The following is a 19,891-nucleotide window of genomic DNA, read 5'->3' as shown; positions in this document are numbered from 1 at the left end:
TGCAAGGATTCAGAGGATTCCCGGTGGAAATTTCTGAGCCCTCCAGTTAGTTCCCTGAAAGTCATCCCACTTACCCCCAGCCACGACGCCAGCTACCACGCACAGACTGGGGCTCTGCCACTCTGCTTTATTAGAACGGTTCTGGTTCTGCGAGCACGGCTTCAGAGTGGAGGCTGGGTCAGGCTGGCCGAGTGGCCAGCCGACCTCACGAGACTTCCAACACGGGAAAAGCAAGAACTACAGACCGTGGCACAGCACAGGACAGGACAGTCGATCAATTTTTTTCTTTTATATATAAACTGATAATTAAAAAATTAGAGTAGTATATAGAGTTTCTCTAGAGAGAGACTTTGCAACAAAAAATATATATAAAGAACATGACCTCCTGGGCAAACGAAGCAGCATCTCTGAGCGGAGGAAAGAGGGCTCCTCATGCACTGGAGAGGGGGCCAAGCCTTTGGACAGGCACCAAGGCTATTGCATATCTTGGAAGAGGGAGGAACAATAGAGGGCAGGCTAACGCACTGGCATCTGCATTATTCTCTCTACATTGCAAGTTGTTTTTATGGCTTTGGCTAAAGCATGTGAAGCAGCGGAGGTACTAAGGTGCTAAAACCGAGGCCTCTCGGTCTCCGTAAAAAACAAAAAAGAGAGGATGGGGGACAGCAATGAAGCCCTCCCTAACCCCCAACTGAGTGGAAGCAGATGGAAGGCATTCTGCAGGGCAGGGGGGAGGCTAGGGGATGTAATTTAGCAGCCTCCTCCCCCCATGCCCTGTGCATCCCTGCAATCCCACACATCTGTCCCTGCTGAGATTGAATACTTGAAGGGAAGCAGTTAATCTCTCTTGCACTCTGTCATTAATCCCTGGCAGCAGCTGGGACAGGGATGGCAGGGAGGGCCTGTCTCAACCCCATGGAGCTTCTCCTTTGGGGCAGGCAAACAACCAGAAGCCTGGGGAAGCGGGGACCGGGAGGGCATTGATTTAGGCAGTGAGGCTCGGCCACTCTCTTTGGTCCCATCTGTAGCTCTGCCCACCAAACTTGGCAGGAGGGGCATCCTCTGGATGAGCAGAACCTGCTAAGAGGAGCCAAATGTCCCTGACAGGGTGGGGAGAGGCAGGAATTGGGGAACTCAGAGGAGATGGACGTGGTCCCTAAAGCCCTTTTCCTGATTCATTCAGACCTGGACTCCTCCAGGATCTGGGGGAGATTTTGGTCCCGGGAGCCAGGGGCTGGGGCTGGGGCTGGGGCTGGGGCTGGGGCTGGGGTGGAAGCCGGTGTAGGGGCTGGGGCCTGGGCAGAGCCTGAAGTAGGTAGGGGGGGTTTGCTGCCAGGGTGGTAATCATGGGTGGCCTTGGGCTCATTGGTGTGGTAGGAGCCCTTGTAGCGATGATTTTGCAGATAGAAGAGCACCAACATCCCCACCAGCCCCAGCAGCAGGAAGGCCACCAAAACTGAAAAAGGAAAAAGGAAGAGTTCAGGGCAGGTCTGAATGTTATGTATGCTTGGGCCAAAAGAATACGCGTGTGACTGGCTGCCGTTCGATCGTGTCAGGCCATTCCCAAGTGCCTGGCGGGTCTGAATTCCTGTTACCCATTTCTCACCTCTCTACGTGTTACTGCACCCCCCTTTCCTCATCCCTTAGCCATAGCCCCCTTTTAATATTTCATTTCAACTAAAAGCCTGTAGCGTCCTCAAACATTTAAAAATCTCCAGCTTGGGGGCGCCTGAGTGTCGGGCTTCGGCTTAGGTCATGATCTCAGGGTTTGTGAGTTCAAGCCCCACATCGGGCTAGCCGCTGTCAACGCGGAGCCCGCTTCGGATCCTCTGTCCCCCCCCCCCCCCCGCCTCTCCCCCACTCGTGCTCACTCGCTCTCAAAAATAAATGAACATTAAAAAAATAATAAAAATCTCCAACTCAATGCCATACTACCGTCAGCACAGCCCGGCTCATCCTTGTTTGCACCACCCCGCACTGAGTGCCTTCGCCACCCCTCAGCCCTGGGGATACGGGGAAGGGAATGCTGACCGAGGGTAGAATTAGGAGGTCAGGGTAGTGATCACGCTACTCACAGCCTAAAAGTATGGCAACCCATCCCTCGTCGTGGTAGTACGGGAAGTCTGGAGAGGAGAGAGCGCCGGTTAGGAGAAACCCCCTCCTTGTAAAGAATCGTTTCCCTTCCCTGCCGTCCCTCACTGCCCTCCCTCCTCCATGTGCCCTGGACGTACCCGGGGGCAGATACCAGGGGTCCAGCTCAGGCGGCACCTCTGAGAAAAGACGGGGCATGGCTCCGCAGTTAGATTCCGACAGGTCTCCCTGAACTCGGAGGGCCTCAGCTAGCTCGGCGGTCATGGGTCGAGGGGTTCGGAAGTGGGTCTTGAGAGGGGCCACGTTGTTGAATCGAACACCAGACAGGCAGCCCGAGAAACCCGGTGTGTTGTAGCGCTGGATCTCCGGGTCAATTACTCCCGTCTCTGAGGGAGAGGCCGGCCCAGAAGGAGAGGGGCTGGGACCACCCATAGCCTGGCCCCTCTCACCCATCTCGCTGTCTGCAGGGTTCCTGCGCCTTGTTATCGCCGCTTTCCCAGCCCTTCCCAGGTCCCTCGCTCTCTAGGCTCCGGGGGCCTCACCCGTAACTCCTTAGCCCAAACATGATGGCACCCACGCCTCACCCATCACACGCCCTAGATACAAGGCCTTGGGTGAGTCCAGCTGGCTGTCCACCAACAGTGAGAACTTCTGTTCCGTCAGTGGGAAGTAGTCCACCTGAGGGGGAGGGAGAGGAGCTGAGGGAGGGAGAACCAGAGGCCGACGAGGCCGAGACCACGCAGGAAGTCCTGTTCTGTCCACACTGGTGGTGAGTCCCGGCCTAGTCCTGGCTGGACAACCCCTGGGTCCGGATGAAGGATTTCATATTAAAAACCCAACGGCCTCGTTCTGAGCCGTCTTTGAAGCTACCAGTGGCTTGACTTTGTGGAAAACCCCTTTACTTTCTGAGCCCATTTACTGATTTATAAAGCAGACGTGATAAGAACTCCTGCCCACCTGAACCACCTCCCGGAGTTGTGAGGGTTGCATGAGGTAATACTACCCATGAGAATCCTCTGTACATTGCGATGTGCTCTACTCATGCTAACTCTTTGACATTTTCCTGGACACCATCACGAGGTTACGATTTGAGTCGGCTCACCTCCCTCGTCCACCTCCCTCCACACGCACCTGGATGAAGAGGTTGCGGTAGACCCGGGTGATGTTGACGCTGTGTGGCTGGCCGTCTGTGACCGGCTTCGTGGTCAGCTGGTACACGTAGGGGCTGGTGCCCAGCTGATACCGCAGCTGCAGGGTCCCTGTGGGATGGGGAGGACAAAGGGAGTCTCCTCTTGGCTCCCACAGCCCCCGTCTTTTTTTTTAATTATTTAAATGTTTATTTATTTTTAATTTTTTTATGTTCAGAAACAGAGCAGGAGTGGGGGAGGGGCAGAGAGCGAGGGAGACACAGAATCGGAAGCAGGCTCCAGGCTCCGAGCTATCAGCACAGAGCCCGACATGGGGCTCGAACCCACCAACCATGCGATCATGACCTGAACCGAAGTCGGATGCTTAACCGACTGAGCCACCCAGGCGCCCCAATGTTTGTTTATTTTTGAGAGAGAGAGAGAGACAGAGCATGTGCAGGAGAGGGGCAGAGAGAAAGGGAGACACAGAATCAGAAGCAGGCTTTAGGCTCTGAGCTGTCAGCACAGAGCCCGACCCCGGGATCAAACTCACGAACCATGAGATGGTGACCTGCGCCAAAGTCTGATGCTTAACAGACTGGGCCACCCAGGTGCCCCAGCCCCCATCTTCTGAGAATGCTTGGGTCCTTCTACTAGTGAACCAACAGTCGTGAAAGTGAAGGGAGCCCTGCACGCAGAGGGAGCCGAGGGGCAGCCTATGCGAGCTTACCATCTTCCTTGATGAGCACAGCCATGTAGTCCCGCACAAAGGAGCTGACGTAGAGCAGGACCGCAGGGGCGGACTCAGTGCTGAAGCTGAAGGACACCTCCTCACCGGTGACATTGTAGACAGGCCCACGGTAACCGGGCACGGGCCGGCCGGGCCGGGGGTAGTCCGGCAGACGGTAGCCAGGGCCATGGTAGCCAGGCACGTAGCCAGGGGTGTCATAGCCGGGGATGTAGCCAGGCTCGTAGCCGGGCACCGGCCGGCTGAGCATGTGGGAGAACTCCCGGGCGGCCGAGCGCAGCGCTGACTGGAGGTTGTAGCGCATCCAGGTGCCGGGCTCAAAGAAACCTCCGATATCTGAAGGCGGAGGGTTATGAGGTCAGGGATTCAGACACTACGCCATCTGCACACCCACCCTGGCACTTGCCCTCGAACCACAGCACACTGTCAGAACTTCACTCTTCTGTCCCCTTGAGCCTCTATGTCACAGAAGGGAAATCTCAAAACTGTGAGAAATGGGAAAGATCATCTAACGCAACCCCTGCATTTTACAGATGGGGAAACTGAGGCACAGGAATGGCTAGTGACTTCTGTAAGGGCAAGCAGTCTACGGAGAGCCAAGATTAGAATCAAGGTATCATGGGGCGCCTGGGTGGCTCGGTAGGTTAAACGTCCAACTTTGGCTCAGGTCATGATCTTACAGTTTGTGCATTCGAGCCCCACATCAGGCTCTGTGCTGACAGCTCAGAGCCTGGAGCCTGCTTCGGATTCTGTGTCTCCCTTTCTCTCTGCCCCTCCCCTGCTCACATTCTGTCCCTCTCAAAAATAAACAAACATAAAAAAAAAAAAAAAAAAAAAAGAATCGAGGTATCATGACCCCATCTGGTACACTCGCCACCACTCACACTTACTTTTTTTTTTTTTAAGTTTATTTATTTAAGTAATCGCTACACCCAGCGTGAGGCTCAAACTCACAACCCCAAGATCAAGAGTCGAATGCTCTTCCACCTGAGCCAGCCAGGCGGCCCACTACTCACACTTCCAAACTGAGACCAAAGGTCCTCAGCTAATTGGAGTTCCTGTGTCTTCCTGCACCACCAGACATCTCTCACCGTTAACCTACCTGCGCGTGCATCCTCCTAGACCAGCCTTAGGAAGGATGCAGTCTGGGTGTATGTGCAGAATCTTGCTATGGTGAATGTCAAGGCTTGCCTTAACCAAGAGCCAGGCTGTAGACATGTTTTAGGAGCACAGGAAATGGCCAAGGAGGGCATCGCGCAGCCTGAGGTGACTATGCTTGCAAGAGGGGTAACCTGCGGTAACTTAGTGACAGTGGGAAGATGGGGAAGTTATTTGCTTGTTGCTTTTAAGTTCTTTTAGTACCAGCCAGCTGAACCATCCCTTCTTGGCCCCACTTTATGACTTGGAGTCATCCAGGATCTTCAGCTGCCTGACGCCCCGGATGAGAGCTCAGGAACCCAGGGACAACTCTAGTTTTCCCTGTCGCTGACTCTGCTCTCTCCGTCCTTCCCTGCCCTCCCTACGTCCCGTTGTGCCCTGTGGCTCCCTAGTCTCGCACAAGCAGCCGCACTGACCGTGGTTGCAGTATGGCCCGTCAAAAGCCGTGAGGTCACAGTCACACGTGTAGTAGCTGTAACGCTCCACACAGCGGCCTCCGTGGAAACAGGGGAACCGGGGGTGGGCGCAATGGCCTGTGCAGTTGGGTGAGGTACCCTCCGAGGCATTGGCACGGCCTTCCAGGTTTAGAGTCACTCCATTCAGACGCATAGCCCTCAAGCAACCCACGAAGGGGCGCCTCTTAAGCTCTGCAGATCCTGAGAAGGGTGGGCAGGTCAAAAAAAGGGTGTCAAGCCAGAGACAGGGATCAGTACTGGGGTCTGGAAGGGAGCCAAGGGGAATGTAATAATAGGATAAAATCCATGGCCTAGAGAGGAAAGGTGAGCCTTTGGGTCACGCTGCAGCAGAGGGGATCAGGATCTAAGACATGGGGCTCCTGGAAACAAGGAGAACGGTTGGGAGGGGGTGGGAAGGTAAAGGAAGCTTCAGACCCGCCTCGGGGCTGCTTCTTACCAACATAAAGGGGCTGGTCGTACTCCAGCCAGATGTAGGTCTGCAGGGGCATAGGCCGCAGCACCCAAGGCCGGTGATCAACACGGAGCCGAGCCTGCTTCACATTGATCTCCGCCCGGACCAGGTGCCACTCATCGTCGTTGAATTCAAAGTCATCGGAGTGTACGGTCAGGTTCTCATCCCCATTGCCCACGTCAAAGGCGAAGACCACATCCCGGGACGCTGGACAATGCAGTGGGGTGGGGAGAAAGGACTCAGACCTCACAGATCCCTTACCCCAGACCACCTCTCTTCTTCACTCTCTGGAGCTCCTTGAATGTCCCTCCAATTTGTCTACGGCCCGGGACAAAACCCATAAACTCCTTGAAACCTTACACCCCTGGTTTCTGAGTTCCTTACACCCCCATTTCTGAGGTTAGAAGCATAGCTAGTCATGTTGGAAACCCCTCAGGAGTCCAGCTGCCTTATTCACAAGGGCCCTAAGGCCCCGAGAGGTGAAGACAGTGCCTAAGTTCACAAAGCCAGCTACCAAAACAGAGCTTGGTCTGGGCCTTACAGTTATCTAAAGCCCTTTCCGTGCTGCCTTTCGAGGGGCATCTGCCTTTGTCCCTTCCCCCAGCCTCTGCCTACCCCATATCCCCCCCGAGATCTTCATCTAGCCCACATCCCTCCTGATGTCTGCCTGCTCACTGTTGAGTTCCACCCGCACGTAAGGTCGGCGCCACTGGCAGTAAGGGCCCCCCATGTTCTCTAGGAAGACTCCTGAGGGAGCCGAGGTCCTGAAGTAGAAGGAGACATCAAGGCTGTGGTTGGCACGGATGGGGGGAAAGCGCAGAGCAGCCCCAGTGTGGAAGGAGATGGTGTTCCAGGAATTTCCTATAAAACCAGAAGGAGGAAGGCTGGATCAGGGAGGTTGGAGAGTGGAGCAGGGAGCCTTGGGTGGTGTGGGAGAAGGTAGGGCAAAAGGGGACAGCTAGGGGTGTCCAAGGTGGGGGCGGGGGGGAGAAACAGGTATAGCGAAAGAGAATAAGGTACAGGGGAACCACACAGACGGGGGTCATATCACAGCAGGAGCTGGGTGTCTGGCAGTATGTCCTAGAGACCCACAGTGGGCCAGGTGTCCTAAATTTTGGAAACTGGAGAGCCAAGCCCAGGAGGGCACACAAAAGGGGTCTGCCACTCACGATCGCCGTAGCAGCGCAGAGGCCTCAGGAAGAACTGGGCCTCAGAATTGGAGCGGTTCGTATCCCCCACCACCACCTGAGTGACGGGCAAATGGTCCACAAAGGTCAGCAGTCCCTTGTCGGTTCTCCTGTGGGGGCAGGATGCAGTGGTTCAGCCCCTGCTGCTCCGCTGCCCCTGGAATCCTGAATGCCCTGTCCCTTCGCCCCTCACCACTGGGGCTGGTCAGCATCACAGTTACAGTGCAGAGCGGGGTCCACACAGCTCCGGTCCAGACCGCAGGCACAGCGCTGGATCCCAGGCTGTGAGCCTCCCCAGTAGAAGTGCTGCTCCTCATTTCGGCCAATCCAAAAGCTGTAGGGGTAGCCTCCTGGAGAAGACGTGCAGGCAGTTTCCAGGCCCCATCCCTCCATTAGCCCCTGGGTTCCTCTCTCGCCTTTCCAAGCAGCCCCGATCCTCGCTTGAATGTTCGAGCGAGGGCTCTAGCTGAAACTTCTGGTTCTCTCCTCCCAAGTCCCCATGGGTCGCTCCCCCAGCTCTGCACCTCACCCTCGGTGACCCTGGCCCTCACCAGCAGTGTTGAGCAGCCGGGAATTGTAGCAGGAGAACTCGATCCACTGTTCACAGTGCTGGGAAGCATTGGCCAGGGCACTGACTTCCTCCCAGGATGCATTCCAGTACTGGATGGCCCCCAGGAATGGCCGCTCCATGCTAGAACCTGTCACCCGAGTTGTCCACAGCCTGTCATGCCGCACAACTGTCCATGCCCGGTTCTCTGGGGGAGGGGAATGGACAGAGCTTTGGCTCAAGATGGGCATTCTCTACCCATCTCCCTACCTCCACCACTGCTGCTGCTAGTCAGAGCCAATAAATGTGACCAGCAGCTCCGTTCCAGCCCACTGTCGGCTGGAGGTGTGACAGCTGGACAGCTGGAATGGATCAGGAAGCTGGAATTTATCAGCAAGGCTAGATTACACATTCCTGAGTGTCCCCTTTCCCCTCTGCCATCCTTTACCCCTACCACAGTTTGATCTTGCTGGCCCCTGTCCCCCCTTCAACCCCCTGTTTTCCCCACACCCCCACACAGCCTTGTCAGCTGCCCCTTCACCACTCATCAGAGCCACTTACCTCGGATATCACAGTACACTACAAATGGCTTCAGGGGACCACTGCCATCAGGATCAATGGTGAAGTTTCCAGAAGTTTTCCCACTGAGCCGATAAGCCTCACAAGATTCCTTATACAGAGCTGGTAGGTCAGGGGGTGGGCAAAGGGCATTTATGGGGTCAGAGGGCTAGGAGTGCCAGTCCTACCGTCTCCAGCAGCCTCATGATCCCCAGCAACCTCTTGGCCTCCCCTGCCCCTGAGTCTCCCCCATCCCCCACTGCGCTTACGTTGGTGGCAGGTCTCCCCCTTGTAGCCTGTCAGTTCACAATAGCAGATGAAGTCATCCCAGGACTGGTAGCAGCGTCCGTCATGCTCACACATGTTAGGGCTACACCTAGGGAAGAGGGCCAGCACCAAGGGCAGGCGCCTTACTGTGAGTGTGAGAATGGGGTCTGATCCCTATAAGCTTCACTCCAGGCTCCTGAGAGCACCAGAACCAGCCTCGTAGAAGCCTAAGTGCTGGTGCATGAGTCCTTGGGGCTCAAGGACTCTTCACCCTCTACTGGCCCCCTCTCCCACCACCCCCCTCCAGAAGAAAACCCCCTAGGGCCAAGAACAGATGCTTCATTTCCATTCTGAGCTTGTGTCACTTTAATGGAAGGATTAGGTAAAGGAGGACAAGAGGTTAAGATAACAGGTCAAGGAGGAATCATCTCCAGGTGGGAGACTGAGGACCTGGGACCAGGAGAAGGGAGATTATTGAGAATGGCCACTCCCATGGGAAGACTACAGAAGGGGGCTTTGCAGGGGTCACCTCTTGTAGGGAGAGGGGCTTCTGGATACCTATCAGTGATGCCACATGTGTCAAAGAGGACCTCAGCATAGTATCCAAGCCGCCGGCCCTCCACCAGAGTCAGGTTGACCAGTTGACCATCCACCTTGAGCAGCTCCATGCAGCCATGGAACGCCGTCTGGTTGGAGTGGCATCCCGATCGACTGGCTGGTTTGGGACAACCTGGAGCAACCACCCCTGTGAGGCCCTCCCCAGGGGAGACCCCAGAGACCCTCCCCCAGGGAGATGCCAAGGGAAAGCCAGACATGAAGGAAGGAAGGGGGCCAACAGACAATGGCAATGGCCTTCCAGTCTCCAAGGCACCAGAGGGAAAAGAGGGATTTAGCCCCACAAAACGCTACATGTAGCCCCATCTGAGGGGACTTTGGTGGGGCCTTCCCACCCAGAGATAGGAGTCTGGCCAGGTTGGCTCCCACTTACCCCCAAAGAAGTATGAGGTGCCAGTCCGGATCAGCAGCGGGTATGAGACCCTGACCTCTGCCCCCTCCACATCATCAATGCTGATGACTGCATGGTTCTCCTGTGCTGCAAAATTCACCTCGTGCCAAAAGCCATCATTCAGGCGGTACCCTGGATGGGAGAAGAGGATGGTGTGGCTGAGGGAAGCTCCAAACTCTGAGAGAAGTGTCTTTAGTGGGGAAGCAACAACCCCACTCTGTGCCTATGTGCCCTCCATTATTAACACTTATCACACTGAGTGTGACATTTTTGAATGTCTGTCTTCACTAACCCTAGCAGCTGATGCAGTCTGTAAAGTTGTAAATGAATTAACAAACAACTCCCAAGCCTCCCCTGGAACTAGAGGGTACCAGGACTCTCAGCTTTCCTGCTTCTCCCAGCACCCTTAGCTCCTCAGATCTGACTCCCTGCCACCATCCACTCCCACCTTCTCCCAGGGCCCAGGGTCCTCCTGCTCTGCTCCCTTCCCTCCCTCACCCCTCTCCAAGAGGCAAAGTCCTCCGTGCAGACCCACACTCGCCCCTCCTCTGCCCTCCTCTGGCCTCCTGGCGCCTCCCCCCACCCTCTGCCCCTCACCAGCGGCAAACTGAAGCTTCTTTCGGCCAGTCTGCGCAATGGACACGTTGACCTGCCCTTCACTGAGCATCAGCTCCACGTGGCCCAGCCCGTCCCCCAGGCGGGAGAAAAGTAGCAGCCCTGTGAGATCCCAGGTGCGGAAGCGAAAGGAGACTGCCAAGCGGCCACGGCGCGGGAAGCCAGGCACTTGCACGAAGTTGTGAGGCCCTCCGAAGTTGATGGGGTGAGGAACCGGGTCCAGGCAACGGAAGGCCACCTTACCCTGAGGGCGAAAGTAAGGATCCATCAGCACCGGAGAGAATGGAAGACATCTGCCTCTGCTGGGATTCAATTTTCATACTGGTCTAAGACCCTTCTGAGGCACTCCCTCGCAGTGTGTGGGGGAAGGGAGGGGGTAAGACCTCACCCCCCACAAACATATCCAGCTGTGGTGGGGGGCGGAGTTTCCAACCAAGTCTGGCCTCAAGGCTCTCCATTGGCTAACGCTGATCTACGCCTTCTCCAGGGGACCACCCCCTTCCCTTCCTTCCAGCTTGGAGAGGCAATTTCCTGCTGGCTTCCAGGCAGCGACATTAGAATGCCCGCTGCAGAGTTGGGGTGTGGGGTCACACCAAAACAGCCCTGGGTTCAAGTCCCTACTCAACCACTGCACAACTGTGTGATCTCTGGCCAAGCCACTCCGGTCTCTGCACTTGTTTTTCCTCAAGCATTAATTGAGGATGTGGTTGGGCCAGACCACAGCTTCATAACTGGGGGTTAGGGAGGGGTGGCCTTTCACCTCCTGTGAGTCGGTGATGCCCCCACTTGAGGATGTGGCAGGGGAGAGAGGGATCCTCGGCTTTTATCTGATTCTCAAGATCTCTTCCTGCTCCACCTCTTTGCTTTCCAAGCAGCTTTGATGTCCCGTCCTCCCTGATTCCCCTGCCCACTGGCCTCAAAGGTGATCCTCGAATGGCGCCGCACGGCCAGGTCTGCGATGTTGACTCGGTTGAAGATTATGTTTTCTATGCAGCCGCGGAAATTATGACGATAGGCAAGGTTCTTCTGCGCAGCGCCCACTAGACCCCCGATGAACATCTGCGGGGCAGGGTGGGGGTGGCGAGGCTCCCTGGGTGTGTGAGCCTGTGCCCGTGCTCTTCCGCCCCACACTTTCTCAGGCTCTGGGCCTGGCTTTATAGAAGACTGGAAATATCCATTTCCCCAGTATCATCAGTATTAAAGCTGGAAGTTCGCTGGGCTTCCCCAGACTTGGGTTCTAGCCCTGACTCTGCCACAAATTGGCTGCGTGCCCTTGAGTAAGTCAATTAACCTGTCTGGGATTCTTTATCTGCAGATCCAAACCACGGTCTTTACCAACTCCACAGAGTTAAGCAATCCAATGGGGCAATTTTCTCATCTTGCCTGATTCCCCAAACCCAGATTTTCAATTCCCATGTCAGTAGTTCTGGGGTTGTGCCCAGGAAATCTGCCTGTTAACAGCAACAACAGTGACAAAAACCTAGGCCTACGGGCCGCAGGTCTGCCAAGAGCTGCTAGGATATTCAAGAACCAGAAAGCAAGGTCCTACCTCTGGTGGAGAAAACTCCTGTCCCCCCACTGACCCACCCAGCACCCCACTCAACTGAATGAACCACTCTGCTCACCTCGTTGTCCAGGTTCAGTCTCTCAAAGTCTCCATTGAGCACAAATCGCTGCACGTAGCCATCCAGGGTGAGATTTGCTTCTCGGCCAAATCGGTCCACACGAACGTAATGCCAGTGTTGATCATTGAGGACGCCACCAGCACTCACTGTGGTGTGACCGGGCCTTGGCTGGATAGGGCTGCTGCCTGGGGGGCAGGGGGGGGGGGGAGGGAGGGAGAGCAGGGTCAGACCTACAACCTGGAGAACCCCCAGGTGGAGATGCTTAGCCCCCAGGTGAAGCAGCAGCCAGGAGCACAGAGAGTTTGCACAGGGCCCAGGGCAGCCAGGGAGGGTGGGCATATAGAGACTGGACTTTAGCTTGGGATGGAGTGGTGGCCATTGGCGAATATGTGACTTAGGGTAAGTCATTTAACTTCTCTGAGCCTTTGTTTTCCAATCAGTAAAACTTGGGGCATGATCGCTGCTTCTCCCTCATCATATGGATGTTATAAAGGCTAATGAGATACAAAATAACAACTCTTTGGGTTTATATGTATATGTACTTGTAGTATATATAAGGTTTCTACAATGAAGAAACTGGGTAAGTGCCTTGTTCAAGGTCGCCCCACGGGTAATGGAGCTGAGACTGGAATCCAGATCTCCTGACTTGGAGTCCAGTGTTTTGCTAGCGCCAAATTCTACACGAAGAAGGCGGGTTGATCCAAACAGTAAGGAAAGGCCAGATCGGCAGTGGGCGCGGCTTCGCGTAGGCGGTGCAGCGAGGGGCGTGGCAGCAGAGCCTCCGGGGTCGCACCCCGGGTGGCTGAACTCACCCAGGCTCATGTGCAGCAGCAAGTGCGCCCCCTGCAGCTCCAATGTCACGTAGTCGCCCTGGACGCCCTCCGCGTGCAGCAGGAGCCCGTCCTTCTCTTCCGTCTTGAAGCTGAAGGCGAACACATCCCAAAGGCTCCGGCTGACCCCTCGCGGGAAGCGGTATGAGATGGCATCGTCGCCGTCGAAATAGAGCACGTCGGACTCTGCGCAAAGGACAGTAGGTGGGCCGAGGACCGGGAAGACTCTCCCAGGAGCTCCGCCACGGCCTCCGCATCCTTACTGTAAGGGCAGCCGTAGAGGCCGAGCCTCAGGCCGATCTTGCCGCGCGGGTTCCAAGCCAGTGGCACGATGCGGATGTAGCGCGCGGTGAAGTGATAGTGCAGGTCGTGGCGCACTACCGCGGACTCGTTCACGTTACCGAAAAAGGTCTGAGGGAGAAGGCGAGAGGAGAGACCAGGTCCCCACTTTCTACTTCGTTTCTCCATAGCCTCCCAGCCCACAGCTGCCACACCCAGCCAATCTAGACTTCCAGAAAGCAAACTCTCCTTGATTTCCTCGCCCCTCATGGCTTTAGGAAAACAGGTGCCTTAGCGTAAAATGTCCTCTCCCACCATCCTATTATTTCCTCAGAGCCCAACTCAGACGTCACCTCCTTCAAGAAGCTCTCCCAGATTTTACCCTAAAGTATGTTAAACCCTGTCATCTGAGAATGTCTCGCACACATGGCGAACTGACCGTCCCTATGAACTGAACCCCCTGATTGGAAGTCACTGCTCCTCATCTGTGTCCACACCACCTCCTCCTCCACTTCCCCCAAGCTAGTGCCCAGCCCAGGTTGCAGAGTTGAGGAGGTTCTCCAAGTGTGTGCACAGGGGGCCTGGAATACCGCGTTGTGCCCTTGCTGGTAGAACGGCGTCCAGCTATCCACTCGGTCCCCGTAGAGCAGCATGTAACGCGTGACCCAGTCCCACGAGTTAAATGAGCCCTGAGTGGCCACAGCTCGGATCCGGTGCTTCTTCATTAAGTCGATCTGGAGCCAAGGATTCGGGTCCCCAATTCGGGGAGACCATCCGCTTATGCCTATAGAAGAGGCAAGGGCTTTCACCCCCGGCTCTCCCTTCATCCCTAGCCCTCCAGAGTCCCCCACCACGCCTTGGGGCGGAGCCTCACTCACCGTGCAGCCGGGCAAATCGAGGCGCAGTGAAGAGCCCGTAGTAGGAGGAGGCGCCCAAGGAGCGTGCGTACAGAGGCCCGACCAGCTCCTCGTCACAGCCGTCTGGGTTGGGGGAACGGACATTTTGATCAGGGCGACCCCTCCCAGGTCCTTCCAAAGGCCGCGCACACAGAGCAACTGGAGTTCCTCCTTCTCTGTCCCCCAGCGGCCAGCCCAGCCCTAACTTAAGCCATCTACCCAATCTGGGCTGCAGCAACAGCTGCACACTCCGGGGAGGCTGCCTTCTCCTCCTGGGGGGTTCACTAAGCCAGACCTTCCCTAGCTCTGTGACTGCTCTGGTACCAGCCCAGGCTTAGTACTCTCCCAAACACAACCCCAAGCCTCAGCATCTTATAGAACCTGAGTCAGCCCAAGGCACCAATCCAGCCCCAGCCTTATCATCAATCCCACTCATCAGCACCCCCAACCCTCACCAACCCCAATCCAGGCCGTGGTCCCAACCCCAGCCAGTCCTACCAGCATCACCAGCTCCATGTCCAACCTCAGCATCAATCAGGGTCACCAACTCCTGCTTGGATCTCAGCCTCAAAATCCACCCCAGCCCCAAACCCTAGCCCCTGGGCCAGCTCCAAGCCCAGCCTCAGCCCCTAACAAAACCTTAACCCTGGCCGGGTCACCAGTACCACCCTTATCTCCAACCCTCAAACCCAAGACCAACTTCCGCTTGGATACCAGTCCCAAATCCCCACCCCGGGCCGACTCGAGCCTCGGCTCCTCCGAGCCCAGCACCACCCCGGGAGCGCGCGCCAGCCTCGGAGCTGCATTGCGGAGCGCGGGGGAGAGGCAGGAAAGGATGGGAATGAGCGAGCGCGCGCCGGCCGGGAAGGGACCCGCGACCACCTAGCCGCAATGCGGCTAGACCCGCCCTGCAGGCTTTGGACTCCCCGGCCCAACCCTGCTTGCACCTGCGCCCGGCACTCACAGTAGCCCCAGCCCTGGGTTCCTGAGACCGCGGCAAGCAGGATGCAGAAGAGCCGGAGACACATGGTGCAGGGCTGATGGGTCTCGGCGGCCGCCTCCCAGTGCCCGGTTCCGGGTAGGGCTCCAGTTCCAGCTTGGGCTCCCCAATCTCCTTCTGGGGTTCGCAGCGGATCGCCGTCTCTTCTCCTAACCCACTCCTCGCTCTGTCCTCTCTCTCCCCCAACCCTTCTCCCTTCTCTCTGTCGTTCCTGGTTCTCCGCTGGTCTCTCTCTCCTTCCCACCCTCTCTCCTCTCACCTCCCCCCTTCCCCAGCCTCTCTCTCCCGGCACGCGCCGCTTTCCCGGACCCCGCGCAAGCGCGCGCCTCAGCCCTGCTGCGAAAGGGCGGGGGTAGAGAGCCTCCAGACGCTGGGAAATACCCTGAATAACCCGAGGCTGGCAGGGACTGTGGCCGCAGAGATGGGGGAAGGAAGGCAAGGGCCAGCCGAGAGGTCCTCAAAAATCCCAGAAAAGCGGGGGGGGGGGGGGGGGGGTGGTGGCTACCTGGAGATGGGGAGATAAGTAAGTAAAAGAATCTAACATTTTCTGAAGGCAAATTGTGCCCCCAAACACCCGTGCTAGGCACTCTCATTACCCTGTCAACTCAGCATTTTTACCTTACTCCACTTTACAGATGAAAAGCGTGAGGCTCAAAGAGGTAAACATACTCAAGATCACACAAGTAGCTAGCAAATGATATTCCAAAAACCCCTTCTTTTTCTACTGGCAGGGTAAAAAAGAAAAAAAAAATAGAGGGTGGAATGGGAAAGTTAGGTAAAAAGGGCTCACAGACCCTATCCCCACCGCCCTCTTGGCCCCTCTCCCCGCCCCTTCCTTCCTGTCCCACTAGCTTAACTTCTCTCCCTAGTGGCTATACCTCAGAAACCCGTGTAGCCAGAGATGGGGACGGAGCCTGCAGAACAGGTGGGAGTGGGGGCAGGGAGGAAGGGTTATAGAGAGGGAGGATAAGGCAAAGGGATGGGATTCCCCACTTGGTAACAAGCTTCTACCATGCTATGACCTATCCAGGATGCCTGGAGCCATCTGGGATCAGGACCTTCCAGATAGATGGGGCTGGTGATGTGAGGCTGGGGTTGGGGGATGAGACTGGACTGAGGGGAATAGTGAGCTGAACCTCGAGGTCCCAGGTTGCAACCGAGACCAGAAAACCTGAGGTCCAACCCTTGAGACCCCCCGCCTTGCCATGAGTCATTCAGTGTACCTGTACTGGAGGTAGAGATGGGGCAGGGAGGGGAGAAAGGAAAAAAGACATTAGAAACCCTCTCCACACCATGCCTGGAGTCCAGGGACCAGCCCTGAGGCAAAGCCTGAATGTAGGTGTTCTTCCAGGAGAGGGCGCTGCAAACAGAACTGAATCCCCAAGATCTATTAGTGACAGAAACCTTGGCTCATGGAGAGCCCAGGTGCTTCACATCCATTACCTCTTCCTTATTTCAAACAACTCTGCCGCTTGGGCTGGTCAGGGTTTCTAATCTCAACATTACATATTAGGCAACTGAGATACAGACAGGTCAAGGTCAGCCAGGAAGCTGCATGCAGAGGCAGGAGGGGTGCAGTGGAAGCCAAGACCTGTTGGGAGGGTGTGCTAGGAAGAGTTTGGAGAAGAGTTTGTATCTTCTCCCTCTGCACAACGGTCACAGAAGCTCCCAGCTTGGAAGGTATGTGGGGGAAGGGGAAGTGTGTGGGAGGTGTCTCATAAGGTCTCTCCTCTCATTTTGACCTCCCCAGGTCTCCTGGAGCCCCTACTCTGGGTATGATGAGGAGGCATACTCGGCTGAGCCATTGCCAGAACTCTGCTACAAGGCGGATGTCCAGGCCTTCAGTCGGGCCTTCCAACCCAGTGTCTCCCTGGCAGTGGCTGCACTGGGTCTGGCCGGCAATGGCCTGGTCCTGGCCACCCACCTGGCAGCCCGACGTGCTGTCCGTTCGCCCACTTCTGCCCACCTGCTCCAGCTGGCCCTGGCCGACCTTCTGCTGGCCCTAACCCTGCCCTTCGCCGCAGCCGGGGCTCTGCAGGGCTGGAGTCTGGGAAGTGCCACCTGCCGCGCCATCTCGGGCCTCTACTCAGCCTCCTTCCACGCTGGCTTCCTCTTCCTGGCCTGTATCAGCGCCGACCGCTATGTGGCCATCGCGCGGGCCCTCCCCGCTGGACCGAGGCCCTCTGCGCCAGGCCGCGCACACGTGGTCTCAGCCATCGTATGGCTGCTGTCGCTGCTTCTCGCGCTGCCTGCTCTCCTTTTCAGCCAGGATGGGCAGCGGGAAGGCCAGCGGCGCTGCCGTCTCATCTTTCCCGAGGGCCTCACGCAGACGGTGAAGGGGGCAAGCGCCGTGGCGCAGGTGGTCCTGGGCTTCGCGCTGCCGCTGGGCGTCATGGCCGCCTGCTATGCGCTCCTGGGCCGCACGCTGCTGGCCGCCAGGGGGCCCGAGCGCCGGCGTGCGCTGCGCGTCGTGGTGGCCCTGGTGGCGGCCTTCGTGGTCCTGCAGCTGCCCTACAGTCTCGCCCTGCTACTGGATACGGCCGACCTACTGGCTGCCCGCGAGCGGAGCTGCCCTGCCAGCAAGCGCAAGGATCTGGCACTGCTCGTGACCGGAGGGTTGGCCCTGGCCCGCTGCGGCCTGAACCCCGTACTCTACGCCTTTTTGGGCCTGCGATTCCGCCAGGACCTGCGGAGGCTGCTGCGGGGTGGGAGCTGCAGCCCAGGGCCTCGCCCCCGGGGCCGCTGCCCCCGCCGGCCCCGCCTCTCTTCCTGTTCGGCTCCCACTGAGACCCACAGTGTCTCCTCCTGGGACTACTAGGGCTGCGAATCAAGGGGAGAGGGCGGGCTGAGGAAATGATTCCAGGGAGGGTAGTGGGAAAGGGGAGTAGGTGGGGAGACCCTGAGAAGGAGGTAGGGACCTAAAGGAATTGCTTCTGTACTTTGCCACATTAAATTGATAACATGGAAATGAGATACAACCCAACAACTGTTACTAGTTTTGAGTCACCGACTTGGAAGTGATTTGTAGCAGGGCAGAACCGGTGGGTTCCCCCTCCCCCTCAGTGCGCTTGGCTCTGAGTGGAAGGCGCTGAGAATCTGGGTGGGGGTGCAGGGCTGCTGAGCCTGCTGAAGCTCTAGGCACTGACACTCCCTCCACCCTCACCAGGTCTCTGTGAACAAGAGGTGAGGTGGGAAAGCTGCCAGGCAACGAGGGGCTGGGGTTCCTCTTAAAGTAGCATAAGGACGAGCTTTCTAACAACCACAGTGCTATCCAGTAATGGCTGCCTTATGAAGTACCGGGTTCCTGGCCTCTGGAATGTTCAGGCTAAGGCTGTTGGGGACTGTGTGTGCCTGTGCCTGGTGTGGGGGTAGGGACAATGGGCAGGAGATTTCCGTTTTGGGTGGGCTTTTGGATTAGATTACCACTTTACAGTCCCTTCTAAAGTTCTGTGGCGGAAAGAAAAAGGTTATTTAAAAAGTTGAGTCGGAGTTTTTCACCTTGGAGAAAAACCAAGGAGAGAATTCCAAATTGAAAATTTCCAGAGTCGTTATCATGGGTGTGGTGGGGGTGGGGGTGACTGCCATTCTCCATCTTCCCTGGGGACGGGGTCAGAGGAAATGCACTGAGCCTGCCGGAAAGAGAGAGGTTAGACATCGGAAAGAACTTTCCTGCAAAGACCCGGGATCTAGACAGGGAAGCGAGTATATGGTTTGAATGTCTCCATCCCTAGGAAATCTCAGTGCTGGTCACTGTCATCCGGGGTGAGGACGAGACGGGGATAGATAGCCTCTAGAGACGGTCGCATTGATTCCTGGTCTTTGTTTTACACAAGCACGACAGGCAGAATGGTGTTCACGTGCGACAAGGCTCGCAGTTTAATATCCGGTCAGCAAAGCTGCCCCTACCACTCCAGCCAGGAGTCTGGGGACCCCGGGCAAGAAGGGCGGGTGTGGCAGGGAGGTCTCAAGGGAGGCGCTGGCCTGACGTCCCCGCCCTGTCCCGCCCCGCCCAGCTCAGGCTAGCCTTCCTTCCTAGAGCCTCCGGCGGCTGAGACCAAGAGCCACCTCCACTAGGGGCCAGGATCCAGGGAAGGCCCGGAGATGGCGCCGATCTTCCGAAGGTCCCACAAGCCAGTCGCTGGGGGCCAACCTGGAACCCTCCACCGGAGACCGCGGGAATCGCCGCTGAGTCAGCAACGCACGCGCGCGCCCGCGGTCGCCCTGGCCCCGCCCCGTTCGCGGCCCCGCCCCGCCCCGGCCATTTAGCGCCTCGCTTAACCCCTTCCGACTTAGAACTCCAGGCTATTCACCCCAAGAGGCCTCCACTCTTCGAAGACCACAGAATTCCCTTGAATCTTAAGTCACTCTCCCCACTGGAGTTCAGTGAGCTGTGCGCTCTAAATTAGATTTCATTTCCGACCTAGGTCTTCACTTTCCCGAGTCTCTTAATTCCCGAGTCACCTTAATTTTTAAAGCGACTCACATCAAGGAATTGGACTACTCCATCCAGGGGCGGAGAGCTAGCTGCGTCTAGAGCTGAGCCTGGCGCAGGTAGCTAAGTCTCGTTCCTTTCTCAGGGACCCTGAGACGAGACAGGGTTTCAGAGGGCAGCAGTCGGGGCCTTCCTTCATGCCCTATGCCCTTCCTTCTATAAAGCTCCTCGAGAGGGTTTTTAATCTCTTGGTTGGTGAGCCAAGAGTTAAAACGGGCATGAAGGCGGGCTTCCGTGACATCACTAGCACTCCGAGTCCGACCTCAGAGACAGGGGCGTAGCTAACATCGCACTGCCCCCTCCCTCCTTATTCCTCTGCTCCTCCCCGCTGTCACCAAGCCAGGGGCACATGATGCAACCCGCCGCGGTTTCAGTGGTCTGATTGGTGGCCGCGCCCGGCGCCAGGCACAGGGATTGGTCAGGGGAGGCTGTGACGAAAACTGCACCCTGCCCTGTAAAGAAGGGAGGAGAGAAAGAAGAGGGAAAGGGGGGGGCCGTCGGAGGGGAGGGGGTTGGGGAGGCGGGGTCCCAGAGCTGT

At 57.0% G+C, this 19,891-nt stretch overlaps 2 protein-coding genes across 3 annotated transcripts; one reads left to right on the top strand and one right to left on the bottom strand.

Moving 5' to 3' along the window:
- Window positions 1-107: 107 nt before the first annotated feature.
- Window positions 108-15,326, bottom strand: CNTNAP1 (contactin associated protein 1). 2 transcript variants are annotated; one of them, XM_027048981.2, is made up of 24 exons: window positions 14,826-15,326; window positions 13,844-13,945; window positions 13,556-13,749; window positions 12,950-13,097; window positions 12,669-12,872; window positions 11,857-12,041; window positions 11,147-11,290; window positions 10,214-10,475; window positions 9,599-9,748; window positions 9,169-9,340; window positions 8,613-8,719; window positions 8,347-8,466; window positions 7,790-7,993; window positions 7,432-7,588; window positions 7,221-7,348; window positions 6,727-6,912; window positions 6,037-6,258; window positions 5,541-5,780; window positions 3,949-4,302; window positions 3,223-3,350; window positions 2,676-2,769; window positions 2,232-2,477; window positions 2,076-2,123; window positions 108-1,456 (listed from the first exon to the last, which is right to left on the bottom strand). In XM_027048981.2, exons 1-24 carry the CDS (start codon window positions 14,887-14,889, stop codon window positions 1,176-1,178), a joined length of 4,140 nt encoding a protein of 1,379 aa, XP_026904782.1. In that variant the 5' UTR covers window positions 14,890-15,326; the 3' UTR covers window positions 108-1,175. The 2 variants fall into 2 exon arrangements, with proteins under 2 accessions (XP_026904782.1, XP_026904783.1); XM_027048982.2 differs by lacking the exon at window positions 14,826-15,326 and adding an exon at window positions 14,360-14,747.
- A 278-nt stretch (window positions 15,327-15,604) lies between these two features.
- Window positions 15,605-19,790, top strand: CCR10 (C-C motif chemokine receptor 10). Its single transcript, XM_053212720.1, has 3 exons — window positions 15,605-15,786; window positions 16,612-18,044; window positions 18,898-19,790. The coding sequence occupies exons 1-2, from the start codon at window positions 15,763-15,765 to the stop codon at window positions 17,677-17,679; spliced, it is 1,092 nt and encodes a 363-aa protein (XP_053068695.1). The 5' UTR covers window positions 15,605-15,762; the 3' UTR covers window positions 17,680-18,044; window positions 18,898-19,790.
- The last annotated feature ends 101 nt before the right edge of the window (window positions 19,791-19,891 follow it).

This window comes from Acinonyx jubatus, chromosome E1 (assembly GCF_027475565.1).
Source record: "Acinonyx jubatus isolate Ajub_Pintada_27869175 chromosome E1, VMU_Ajub_asm_v1.0, whole genome shotgun sequence".
NCBI classification, from domain to species: domain Eukaryota; kingdom Metazoa; phylum Chordata; class Mammalia; order Carnivora; family Felidae; genus Acinonyx; species Acinonyx jubatus.
This window is presented reverse-complemented; position numbering and strand designations above follow the sequence as displayed.

Excerpts from the sequence above, each read along its gene's own strand:
- CNTNAP1 (XM_027048981.2), bottom strand. The coding sequence starts at position 14,889 with ATGTGTCTCCGGCTCTTCTGCATCCTGCTTGCCGCGGTCTCAGGAACC. Across the intron at positions 5,781-6,036 it reads CGACCAGCCCCTTTATGTTG|GATCTGCAGAGCTTAAGAGG; the intron begins GTAAGAAGCAGC and ends CACCCTTCTCAG. Across the intron at positions 4,303-5,540 it reads CGGGCCATACTGCAACCACG|ATATCGGAGGTTTCTTTGAG; the intron begins GTCAGTGCGGCT and ends CTCCGCCTTCAG.
- CCR10 (XM_053212720.1), top strand. The coding sequence starts at position 15,763 with ATGGGGACGGAGCCTGCAGAACAG. Across the intron at positions 15,787-16,611 it reads GGACGGAGCCTGCAGAACAG|GTCTCCTGGAGCCCCTACTC; the intron begins GTGGGAGTGGGG and ends TGACCTCCCCAG.